The sequence below is a fragment of the Ambystoma mexicanum genome, chromosome 12 (assembly GCF_040938575.1).
Source record: "Ambystoma mexicanum isolate Mex_15411 chromosome 12, UKY_AmexF1_1, whole genome shotgun sequence".
Taxonomy (NCBI): Eukaryota; Metazoa; Chordata; class Amphibia; order Caudata; family Ambystomatidae; genus Ambystoma; species Ambystoma mexicanum.
In genome coordinates this window covers 893,050,572-893,063,468 of record NC_090936.1, presented here as the reverse complement: position 1 = coordinate 893,063,468, position 12,897 = coordinate 893,050,572, and the positions used below count along the sequence as shown (strand labels likewise).

General features: G+C 44.9%; 1 protein-coding gene across 2 annotated transcripts in view; it reads left to right on the top strand.

The window, feature by feature from the left end:
• BLTP3B (bridge-like lipid transfer protein family member 3B) overlaps positions 1–12,897 on the top strand; it is a 2,399,137-nt gene that overhangs the window by 685,494 nt on the left and 1,700,746 nt on the right. For both annotated transcript variants that reach the window (XM_069629381.1, XM_069629382.1), the window contains exon 7: positions 9,437–9,607. In XM_069629381.1, the coding sequence (XP_069485482.1) occupies positions 9,437–9,607 (171 nt within the window). The remainder of the gene's footprint in view (positions 1–9,436; positions 9,608–12,897) is intronic.

The following is a 12,897-nucleotide window of genomic DNA, read 5'->3' as shown; positions in this document are numbered from 1 at the left end:
GTGTGAAATCAGAGGGCAACAGGTGGGTCTCCTGCAAGAAAACAACTGATCCTTCCATGTCCCAAAGCCGCCCCTTTGAGGATTTCAGTTTGGAGGGGCAGTTTAAGCCTTTAGTATTCAGTGATATGAAGTTCTACTTCTGGTGTGGAGGGAGCGTTCCTGGGGGCCGGTTGTGCGGCCGTAGCTACAAAGGCATCAGTCGCCATCAAGGACTTCCATCATCCTGTAGATATAGTGCAATCGGGAGTTTAACATGGGCTTCAAACGTGAAGCAGTAACATCAACCTTGCGGGAAGCCGAATTTTTCTGGTCAGTATTTCCCTTAGCAAACAGGGCTAACATAGCATAGCATAACATTCCAAGGGTTTCTAGGTGACATTCACCTCAGATTCGGGCATGAGCCATTCTTCCATGGCTTTGCGCATGTCGTTATTCCAGGGTTCGCCAAGTAAGCTTATAGTATAGAAGATGGTGAGCCGAGCAATAGTTACTCGGGTTATGGCTCAGGGGTTCCGCGGGGGCGGGGGGGATCATCGCCCACTCTTCGCCTTCTGGACTGGACCTTCGTCCAGGCTGAAAGCTTCAGTTTCGGAGGGAGCTCATCGGGGAGTCTAGGGAGGATGGTCGCCATAGCTAGATCTTGGTAGATTTGGAGAGGGGAGCCCTGGAAGGTTAGTTCGTCCTGAGAGCACCCTATCGCCATGACAGCCTCCTTGGTTGTGTTAAAATGGAACCGGGTGATGACATCAGGGGGGAGTCCGAGTCCACCCCTCGCCGGGGTCAGAGACTGTGGGTTCGTTCCAATGAGTTGGGACTTGTCCAAATGGGGCAAAAGAGATTGAAAGAGGTCCCCCACGTATTCTGCCAGTTTCTTATCTGCACCGAAGAGTGGACTCCTCGAATTCGGAGGTTGTTCCGCCGATCTCTGTTCTCCAAATCCTCCTGCTTGGGTTTCAAGATTTCATTTTTGTCGTGTAGGGCTTGCATCGTGCGCTGTATTTCCAGAAGCGTGGCTGCATGTTCCTAGGTCAGGACTTCCACCTCGCCCACTCTTTGTTCTACCTCCATGAGACTCTGCTCAGTCTGCTCCACTTTAGTGATTAGCTCCTTCATGCATGACCGAAATTCAGCTTTAATGTCCTGCATAAAAGCCTGGATGTCCCCTTTAGTGGCCAGTTGTTTCGTGTTATCCAAGGGCGCTTGTGGCGGGGACTTGGGCGTATCTGTTTTTTTTCCCCTTGTCTGATGGCAGCAACATGGTAGCAATGTCTGCTCTCTTTGAGGATTTGAGGTGTTCAGACATCACTGCCAGGACCTGAGGAAAACAGAGTCCGCCTCAAAGATTGACAGGTGGGGGGGGGGGGGAGTGATAGCACTATTTATTGGACAGTGGAGGAGAGGGACGGCAATCCTTCAGAGTCCCACAAGGTAGGCAGCCCAGGACAGGTTTTTGTCTTGGGTAGGGGACGTTGTGTTTGTAGGCCTCCAGGGGTGACTGAGGTGAATGTCACATTGTTGGACCGGGCCTCGGTTTCCAGTGGGCTCCCTTCGTTCAAGACCCGAAATAGCGGTCCACACGGGTTATTACGCCTGGCCAGAAGGGCTGAAGCAGCTGTTCAGCAAGTGTGGGCTAGTCACCCTGGTGTTCTGGACCAAGTGGAGCAGAGTCCCAAAAGTTCCAGGCCTTCGCCCAGTAGTCAAGCGTCAAGAAGGAAGAGAGCCCAGGGATTCACCAATAGGGCAAGTTCAGCTGTGATTAGAAAGACACCCCTCCGGCAGTATATCGGGCTGTGTGGGCCCCTCCACAGGGCTACCGCGGCAGACAATTCAGCAAATGGGCACAGCAGGCATTGGGCAGGGGCGCCCCAGGATGTAGTGGCCCATTGAGGTGTTAGGGTCCGAAAAGGAGGGCAGTGGAGATGGCCCCCATGGTGGAAGCTTCTGGGCTGCAAGGCAATGGGGCAGTCTTTTACCTTGCATGTGTTTACAGCGGCGTGTAGGGGTTGTCTCTCCGCCCCCGTGCCTCAGTTGGCTCCAAATTCACTGTGGCCTCCATCTTAAGGCTGACACCGCCAACAAAGAGCGCATTAGGTCAGAGGGAACGGAGCTTGATGTTGGGCTCCGCTCCCTTCGCTGCTGCAGGTTGTGGCTCCGGTGCACTTTTCACCAGAGGCCAGGGCTGTGGCAGGCTCCTCACAGCAGAGGGAGAACGGATACCAAAGTCTCTGGTGCAGGGGGAAATTGTTTCCCGGGCTCCGGTTCGCTCGCTGCGCAGGGCTAGGGGAGGCTCCAGCACTCCCCCAGGCCGCGTGTAGACCCAACTCTGTAGTTCGCAGCCTCTGCATGATAGCCAGGGCACCCTCGAGGAGCTCTCACCAAGGACGGAGGACTGATTCGGGCACTCTGGAGGGCGCTGGATGCGTGGGCTGATTCAGGCCCCTCCGGCAGGCAGAGGATCTCCGTCATGGTCTGCGAGCCGTGTCCCGTTCTCCTCTCAGGGCGCTGATAATTCCGTTCCCAGCTCAGCGCGTGGCGGCGGTCGGGAGGGCAGTTCACTGGAGAGAGGCAGGGGTCCCCCTCGACCGGGTCGGCTGGGCTGCAAGCTGAGTCCTTCCCGCTCTTCATCCCGCAAGGCAAGTCCACCATTTTAGATATTTCATGGGGGGGGTGGTCTAGGAACCCGCTGCCATCCGGGAGTCGGTAGCGAGCCGGAGCCGTGAATCGCCACCATCCAGGTCACCTACGTTGGGGCTCTCAGGTTCACCATTTATAATAGATTTTGCTGCGTGAAAACAGGGCAATTATGGACGGAATAGCGGGCTTCGAACGGAGGCCATTAGAGGAGCTGCTTCATCCGCGGCACTCCAAGCCACGCCTCTAGAATGGACACTCTTAAGGAATACCAACTGCGAAGCTACTAAAATATTTTGTTGGAATTGAGTAAAATTATATTGGTTAACAACTACTTCAAGCATAAGACACAGTTCTTTCTACAGGCTGCAGGAACATCCATGGCTCCAGCTTACGCAAAACTTTTTATGTTCCATCTGGAGAGTGATCTAATAATAACAGAACCTAGATGGAGGACCCATCTTCTCACCTGGAAAAGGTTTATAGACGTATTTGTCGTCTGGAGCGGGACTCGGACAGACTTGGATAAATTCCTGGAATATATAAACTCAATAAATAAACATATCAAGTTCACAATGGAGGTTGGAAACCCCAAATTACACTTCTTGGATGTGGAATTGCAGATTGGAACAGAAGGCATCATTACGAAAATCTATCATAAACGGACGTTAACAATTCTTTACATTACTTGAGCCATCATCCTGAAAACTTGAACAACTTGCCCTACAGTACGTTTTTACGACTAAAGAGAATCATATCATCAACCGACACATTAAGTGAGGAAAATATGGCAATGACTGAGAAATACACAGAGGGGATATCAGAAGGAAATTATTGAAAAAGCTAAAGACATGTATGGGAAATTGCAGCGGAGTGAACTTCTTACACCAAGACCTAAATCAAGAAATTCCATTCCTGTATCCGCTGAGATACTCGGGACAGAGTCATATAACAAGAATAATCGAGAAGAACTGGTGCATCATCAAACTAGATCCACAACTTAAACTATTCCCGAAGCCCCCAATCATTGCCTGTAAGAGGGGACGGAATTTTAAGAACCAACTAATCAAAAGCTGAGAGACCACCATTAGACAGGCAACGGACACTCAAGAAAAAGAAGACCGGCACATTTTCTTGTCTGGATTGCTGTAATTGTAATAACATCATGAAAGGAAGATATGTTGGACATCGAAACAATGGTGATAAAATCAAATTGCATGACTATCCGTGGATGAAGAGACTTTAATCAAAAGTGGACCAAATCAATTATAACTACCTTGTGGTAAGATTGCTTCATCATGTGGTGATACCTTTTCTTGGTTTAATTGTCAATATTGTTAGAGGTAAATATGAAAAAGCTTGATAGTCCCGATCGATTGAATATCTTCATTTACAGACACAGAGTGTGAGGGAGAGAGCCTTAACATAGGATCTTGGGCAATTGAGGATACATTTGATCTACACAGTTACTCCATAAGCCATACGCTACTCGGAAGGGTCGGAGTGCATTATATTGTGTACAACACACAGGTAATTTCTTTTAAACATCTATGTAACTTGGAATCCCATTTTTTATAAAATGATTACCAATCTTGGGTACAACAATATTATGATCTTTTATATAGGTTAGCCAACCTTTTACACATAGTCTTTTGATTTTTGTTTGTTTATGTATAATGCGCGCCTCACCCAAAGGTATCTGAGCGCAGTACAAGATAATGCAGTTTCTTAGTTACACAGGAGGAAATAAATCACATATATACAAATACAGATTCTGAAAATTGTTCAGTTACAGAAACACAGCAGTATAACAAATATAAATACAAGGAAGGCAGAGAAAGTAACATATATACATAAGAGGGCAGGTGCACTAGTAAGGGTCGTCATTAGTAATAAGCCAGTTCTTCATGTTGTTTCTGAAACTACAAAGGGATTGATTAGTTCTGAAATTGAAAGGTAGAGTGTTCCAAAGTTGGGCGGCGAGGACAGGGAAGCTGTTACCTCCTACTTTTTTCAATTTGTATCTAGGAACTTAGACATCCAGAACTGGCTGATCTGGTAAGTCTGGCGTATTGTTTCAGGGCAAAATTATCTGAGAGATATTGTGGGGCTGAATTGTTAAGGCATTTGAATATTAGGGAAGCAGTTTTAAGTTGAATTCTTTCATTTATAGAGAGCAATTTGTGGTCCCTTCTTATGGAAGAGATATGCTGTCTGCAAGGAAAACTCAAGGCTGTCATGAGGGTATTATTCTGCAAGATCTGCAGTTTCTTGGTGATATATTTGTTGGCTCCCAGTTAAAGTCCATTGCAGTAGTCCATTTTCGATAAGACTAGGGCTCTAGCCAGGGTGATGGAACTTTTAATAGAGAGGAAGGGTTTACATGCTCGAATGAGCTTACAGGTATAGGCACATGCCGAGGCTGTGGCGCTAACCTGTTTTCTCAAGTTTAGGGAGGAGACTAAGTAAAAACCCAGAGTTTTTACTTCGCTGGCGACTTTAATTGTGTTGCCATCGATTTTAAACAATCGATATTGGTCACCTAGTTATTGATGCTGATGGGAGTGGCTAGGAGGAGGAGGTCTGTTTTATCATCAATCAGGCAGAGGCCATGTGTGGCCATCCATGCGTGGCCATCCATGCCTGAATGATGAAGTAGATTCTGGTAATCAGGGCTAGGTCCTTGGCATAGTCACCTGTCAATGGGATCAGCATAGTTTGTGTAGGTGACACCCATGTGTTCCAGGTCATCAAACAATGGTTTGGTAAATGCATTGTACATGGTCGGGGATACACACGATCTTTGTGGGACTCTGCATGTAATAGGGATCGGGGTAGCCGCTGCTGATGCCGAGAATACCCTTATCGACCGGTTACTTCGGAATGACTTGATCTACGCTGTGGCTTCTGGTGAGAAGTGCGATGTGGAGGAGAGGTGGTTACATAGGATCTTGGGGTCTACCAAATCAAAGGCAGCCGATAGATCCAGAAGAAGCAGAAGGACTGAGTTGTCTTTGTTTTTAAGGTTGTCAATTTGCATTTTTAGGTCAATCAAGGCTGTTTCAGTGCCATGTTGTGGCCTGAAGCCTGATTGACGGGGACCTAGTAGTTTTAAACTCCAAGAAATGTTGTATTTGATTGTAAGCTGCTTTATCTAAAATCTTTAAAAGGAATGGGACAGTGGTAATGGGTCTAAAGTTAGTGACTATATTCGGGTCAAGGGATTTTTTTTTTTAGCAGGGGCAGCACCCACGCGTACAAGTTGGTTGGAATAGTGCAGGTATGGAAGGAGGCGTTAAACAGAGATTTAATGAAGGAGGCAAGGATGCTTGCTGCATCCTTGATGACAGCAGTTGGGCATGAATCTCCATGGCAATTGGAGGGTTTGAGGGAATTTATGATTTTTAGTACTTCTTGGGGCGATACTGGAGTGAATTTGAATCTTTGCGTGGAGGTAGGAATGTTAGGACATTGTTTTAGTGAGTTATCTTGTGGTGGCAAAATACATTTTTTGTCAGCGATTTTCTTGTGGAGCAGTGTAAGTTTATTGGCAAGTGCCTCCTGGATTTTTGTGCACCAGGCTTGGTCCTTGACACAAAGGTCTGTAGGGGGGTAGGTGATTCAAGTTCTCTAAGGATGACAGAGTTCACGGGTGCTAGAACTGGCCTTCTCAATCCTACCATTGTAAGAATTATGTTTAGCTGCTAGGATTTCATCTTTGTCGTTGGCAGTAATTTTGAAAAGGTTTTCTTTATTGATAGAAAAGAAAAAAGGAAACATGAAGCCATATGGAAAAGCAACCCATCTACTAAGGTCTTTAAGTTTAGGGGTGAACCAAATGTTCACATGCGCAACCGGTTTACTTTTACACATTTTCAAAGGTGCAATGGAGTCTATAGCCGTATTGATAGTATTGTTGTACAACTCTACTAGTTCCTCAAGGTTTGAAGGAAATAAAGGTGCCTGCAGGGGTTCGATTTTCAATTTTTGTTTTAGGAAGGTCTATGCCTCAGTACAATAGATAGGAGAAAGTAATCTTGAGAGAATTTGTCAAAGAAAGAAACTACTTAAAGGAAGTTATTTCCAGGTGATTATTGAACAAGGTTTCCATGACACAGTATTTATGGAGAAAAATGTATACATAAGAAATGTACTAAACTATGATTATTACTTATTCATTATAGATATGCTAAAGACACAGAGAAGTGGGTAGACAACTCCTGAAGAAGGGGTATTCATTACCCCGAAATGCGTAGAGAGATATACACAAGGATTGGACATACCTTATGTTATTACATAATCTTTGAACTAGATATATGTGAGAATTGACAGGAATCCATTGTGTAAAATTGTCTACCTGTGATCAATCCAACAGGAAACATTTGGGGAGAAATTGATTATAACTAAGACATTTAGTCGCAAACTGAATTTGATCGAAAATTATGTACATGTAGATTGTGTTTTTATGACCAAGAAATCCATATGAATCCATGATTAGATGTAAATCAACTTTTATTCCAAACTGTGATCAGCAATGTGATTATTAAACAAAAAATGTATTGGTAATTTAATAATTGTTTTTGTATACAATACCACTTGGGTGTGCAGGGGACGGGAGAGTTCTGCAAGTTTGTGGACATGTTTGTTTAACTTGTGTATCTCAGATATTGGCGAGCACCTCGAACCAGCCACTTTTAACTGACCAAAAAATTCAACAATTGAAACCTTTTTGGCTGTCATATGCAAATGACTTTTTGTTGTTTGAATTTGTACTGCTGTCGGTCTGCAGAGACTGCTGAATGCGTTTACAGTTTATATGAGCGGACATGCTTTCAGTGTAAATGCAATAAAATCGAATTCTCCAAGGTACTAAGTGTCGAAAACAAAACTCCTATCAGTGGAAAATTGAAAGCAATTGAGGTAGATTCACTCATTTACTTGGGCTTATCATTAAAACCAAGCCAAGTCAGCCTGTTGGAATGGTTGAAGGAGCATGCCCACACTTTGGCCAATCAATTGGTAAAGGTTTATCAGAAATATGGCAGATTCACTCTAAAGCCAATTCTAAGGTTTTATGAATGTAAAATTGTACCAAAACTCCTATATGGGGCTGATAATTATCCTTTAGCACTCTTGTCTTATTTGCCTATTTTGGAGGCCTTGATTTGGCGGAGTGTGTTATGGCTGCCTAATTCTGTACCAATTGACGCAATCAGGTATGATCTTGGCATTGTGTCATTACATGCTCGCCCCGTCTGGAAAACTTTATCACTTATACGAAACATTCGGTTTCCATCTGTGGCATCCCTATTGGAAGATTTGAATACTATATTCAAGGTCCAGTCAAGTACATGGCTCAGAGAAGTCTACTCATTTTATATCCAACCTCTGACAGAATTGGGTAGTTCTGTTTGGGACCTGAGGGATAATCTTATAATGCTAATAAAATATTATTTTACTCCGATTGGATTTCAACAATTGAAAAATGTCACTTATTGTCACTTAAATGTCACGTATCCCTTTCCTCTCCTTCAAGAGTCGCTGGACTTCATACACTAGCTAGTATTCCTAAAATGTACCCAAAGGAATCTACCTCCAGTGGCGGTTGTGATTAACAGTAGGCAGACATTTGCATCTGTTTTGGGTATGCCTTGCCATTCAGGTCTTTTGGAATTAGGTGTTTGCTGCTTGCAAAATGATTGGGGGTAAGCTACTGGTTTGTCTGTTGTTGGCTTTACTGGGATGTAGTAGGGTGTTTTCCGGAAGCTGCAGATGGTTGCTGGGTTGGGGAAGCAACTGCCTGGTATATTGGACTTTTGAAATAATGCAATTATGGATTAAAGATATTGCTTTTTGCTGTGTCTCGGAGGAAGCAGATGGGAAATTGATTTGACCATTGTGCAGACCCAAAGGATGGCTGTTCTTACTAACACGTCAATGCAGAATGATGGATTTGGTTACAGAGGACATTTCCTCTGAACAATGCTTCCTTCCTCTTTATTAATGCTAACATCCACCCTTCATGCTCACCTGGTCCGTTTGCCTGACAGTCCTGATGGTGTCCTCCTGATGCCACTATCAATATTGTGTTGTGTTAAGTGCCCACTGTGATATACTATTCTTAAATATCTTAATATTGAACATTATCAGTAAACAGTTATAACAGAAGTAGGCTCTTGCCAACGTGCTTCAGACTGGCCTGCACGTGTGGGTAAACTGTTTGGTTTTCTTCCTTCTGCTTTCTTTTCACTTGCACCAGCGCTCTGTATCTATTTCCTAACTTACATGTTGTCTTCCTTATTTTATACTGTCTTAGCCATGTTAAGTGTCCCAATAATACAAATAAACTAAACTAAATAATGCCTGGGATTGGAAATGGATAGTTTCCTGATAAGCTTCGGTTCACAGGATTGATGAGGCCACACCCCCCTCTTGTCCATCTCCATGTGTTTACACTTTTCTCTTCATTGTACTCATGTAGCAAGGTTGCAGACAGCTTGCATCATTTTACAAGGTCTGCTGTTGAAAAAGATTGTTTGTCAATGAATGTTAGTTGGTTGAAGCTTCCTTTTCTTGGCCTGTACCGTTTCAAACATTTGCAGATAAACGTCCCTGAAAAGGTATGAGACCTAATGATAAGAAGTCCGACTCCGTTCCAAAACTTGATTTTCATTTTGAGTAGGATTGTACACACTTCTCTAAACTATTTTGTTTGACGTATATCTCAAAATGAGAATCATATTGAATGTTTTTACATTCCTTGCACTTAACATTATATCAATGATTGTTTGTACCCTTTCAACAGTTAAAGGATTGCAACGTGGTTACATCAAAGTTGATATTAATGCTGGACGATTTGCTATGGGTCTTAACTGATTCACAATTGAAGGCTATGGTGCAGTATGCAAAATCCCTTAGTGAAGCAATAGAGAAATCTGCAGAACAGCGGAAGAGTATGGCTTCTGAACCTATCCTGGTAAGTTGCTCACTTATTGAATTTTACTTTTTTTTATTAATTGCACTTGAGAAAATATTTGTCAAGCAATTGGGTTGTTAAATCGCCAATTGTTTAGTCAGTATTTATATGCTTTAAATGCTGTGATAAATTGCCTGTGTTAGAGTGAGAGATTAAATGTTGATCTACTTTAACTGTTGTCATTGACGGATTAGACTGACAAATGCATCCAGAGAATGCTAACAATGTGTCAAACAATTGAAAGTATGTTGTTGTGTACTGTGCAATCAATGTAGCACTGTTCGAGAGAGGGGGCATATTTCTTCTTCTTTTCTCAAAGGTTTTTATTTTTTAAAAACGTACACATAGAAGAGTTTACAAAACCAAATCAGGATGTACACCTGTACCCAGCCCCAAGATTTAAAATACTTAAAAAAGAATTCGATTTTAAGATGCCCATTTCATATATGCAAACTATTAGTGTAAGCTAGGATCTCGCCACAATATTGACATTCATTAAGCAGCGCTTATTAGGTCACTTTTAAGTCAACTCATGTGATCCAAAAATATCCTACTTAAGACCCACTGCATATGTTGAGGTAATAGAACCAACCGCTCCCTCCCTCAACACAAATTCCAACTTGTTGCCCCGAAAGGACTTAATGAAACATCTGAAAAATCCTTTGCAACACGCCTTTCCTCATTTGACAAAGGCTTTAGTGCCATTAACTGCATATGGGAGGTGTAGACTCGGGATTGCCAAAAAATAGGCATTCAAGGGCCTAGATAATGTATTTCCTGCCACCCATTTGTGCCAAATGTCAGAGTTAACGGGGAGAATGGGATTCTGGTGAGCATCAGTGGTGCGAGAAACTATGTCTCTTGGGAAGAAACCTTAAATTGCTATCTCCATGTGGCATCCCAATTCGTCACAGGTAATACTCTGCCACTCCATAGTGAGAGATTATCTTTGTATAGTAGACAGTGTTTGCCGTCACTTGGCCATCCGTGCACATACGGCCTGCCTACGCCACGGTCACCTCCAGAAGCCTCCAGAAGCCACTCCACCTGCGCACAACGCTATACCATCCCTAGATATATTAACAGCATCGTCCCTTGCTAGCCTCCGCCTGCATAACTGCTTTCCCTTAGCAGGTCACCGCATACAAGCGACGCTGCACCCTGCCGCACTACCCCAGACTGCCTTAGCATCACATGCATACTAGCCTGCTGGCTGCATTTTGATAGCATTGCCTGAACAATTGTGTGCCTCCTTAGCTCCTACAGGCATACTACTTGTGTCGCATTTTGATAGCATTACCTGTACAGTTGTGTGCTTCCTTAGCTCCTACATGCATACCACCTGTGTCGCATCCTGATAGCATTGCCTGCACAATTGTGTGCTTCCTTAGGTCCTACATGCATACTACTTGTGTCGCATCCCGATAGCATTGCCTGCACAATTGTGTGCTTCCTTAGCTTTTACACGCATACTACTTGTGTCGCACCTTGATAGCTCTGACTGAACCACGCAACCCCCTAGCCAAAATCTGACATGGCCACTACGCGAGCCTTGCTATTGATATCTTATTTCTATCGCGCTCGTACACAAGTGTTTCAGAGCTCGACAAGGCAAGGGAGGGGAATAGGGGAGAACAAAACGATCTAACTAGGCCCAGTGACATTGAGAACGCATTAGTGCATGGGGGAGGGGGAAAGTGCATGGGAGAAAGCGTATGGAAGGGAGGAGAAGTGGAAAGTGCGGAGCAAAGGAGAAACAAGAAAGATGATAAATAATAAATATATAATAAAGGCAACAAACAGTGGTAGTGCAGCCAGCAAGTGGGAAGTGTTGAGTTTAAGGCAGCAGACAGGGTAGGTCTGATAAGTGCAGGAAGAAAAAGGGGGGACTGTATGGGTACAGATCTAGACCCCGGTGCAAGGGGCGGCCCAGCGGCAGTGCGGGAGGATGGCAGGGTGAGCAGTTACCTGGGCCCAGAGGACAGAGCATGGCCAGGTGCACGGTGCCAAGAGAGAACAGATCAGCAGGGGAGAGGGGGAGCGAAGGCAGAAGCAAAGCGAAAGGTCTTGAGGTGCTTCCGGGACCAGAGATGGTTCTCCTCAAGTTTAAGAGTGGCAGGGCGGCTGTTCCAGAGGAAGGCCCCACCTGAAGACTGAGATCTACCCCATCTCGTTTCTTTGAAAAACGACTGCCCCTGAGGGAGTTAGAGATAGAGAAGCAAAGAGCTCGAGTGGGGAGGAAGGTGTTTTGGACCCAGGCCCCAGAAAGCCTTGTCGACAATGCAGAGGGTTTTGAATTTAATCCTTGCAACCACTGGGAGCCAATGGAGAGATTTCAGAGCTGTAGAGATATGATCCCAGGGCTTGAGGCCAAGGACAAGTCTCGCAGTCCTGTTCTGGATTAGTTGCAGAGGGCGGAGAGTAGAGGCAGGTAGATTTAGAAAGAGGCTTTTGCAATAGTCCAACCTAGAGAGAACAGAGCTTGGGAGATCATGCGCTTCTGTGGGAAGGAGAGGCAAGGCAGAGTACCTCTGAGGAGGTGCAGTAGGAAGTTTGACTTTTTAGAGATGTCAAAGATGTGGGCGGAGAAGGAAAGTGTGGCGTCAAAGATGACCCCGAAGTTCTTCGCCTTGCAGATGGGGGTAGGAGGAGGGCCAAGGGAGGCCGGACAGAGTGAGGGGAAAGGATGGTGAAGGTGTGCCGATGAGGAGGATCTCTGTCTTGCTGGCATTCAGAGAAATATCATTGACGGCACTCCACTCTTGAATGGCAGTTAGGCAATCAGAGATGAGAGAGGGAGAGGAGGTGGCTGAGGGCAGCCTGAAAGTGTTGTCAGCTTAGCACTGGAAATTTGAGCATAAAATGGCAATGCAGTGGGCGAGCGTTGCCAGGTATTGGTTGAAAAGCCAGGCCGAGAGGTTAGACCCCTGGGGAACACCACAGGTAGGGAGGAATATAGATAATAGGCAGAATCCAAGTTGTTGGACCTGGGAGGTTCGATCAGAGAGGAAAGAGGTCAGCCAGGCCAGAGCCTGATCAGTGATACCCAGGTTATCATGGAGACGGTTGAGCAGGATGGTATGGTTGACTGTGTCGAAGGCAGAAGAGAGATAGAGTAGGATGAGGACAGAGGGAATGTTGGAGTGAAGGTTGGAGAGCAGATCTTCACGGATGTTCAGGAGAGCAGTTTCCATGCTTCTGGTAGCTCTGAAGCCAGACTGGTGGTCATGGAGACAACCAACAGAATTGGAATGAAGGTTAAGCTGAGAGATGGCCAGCTTTTTCAGGAG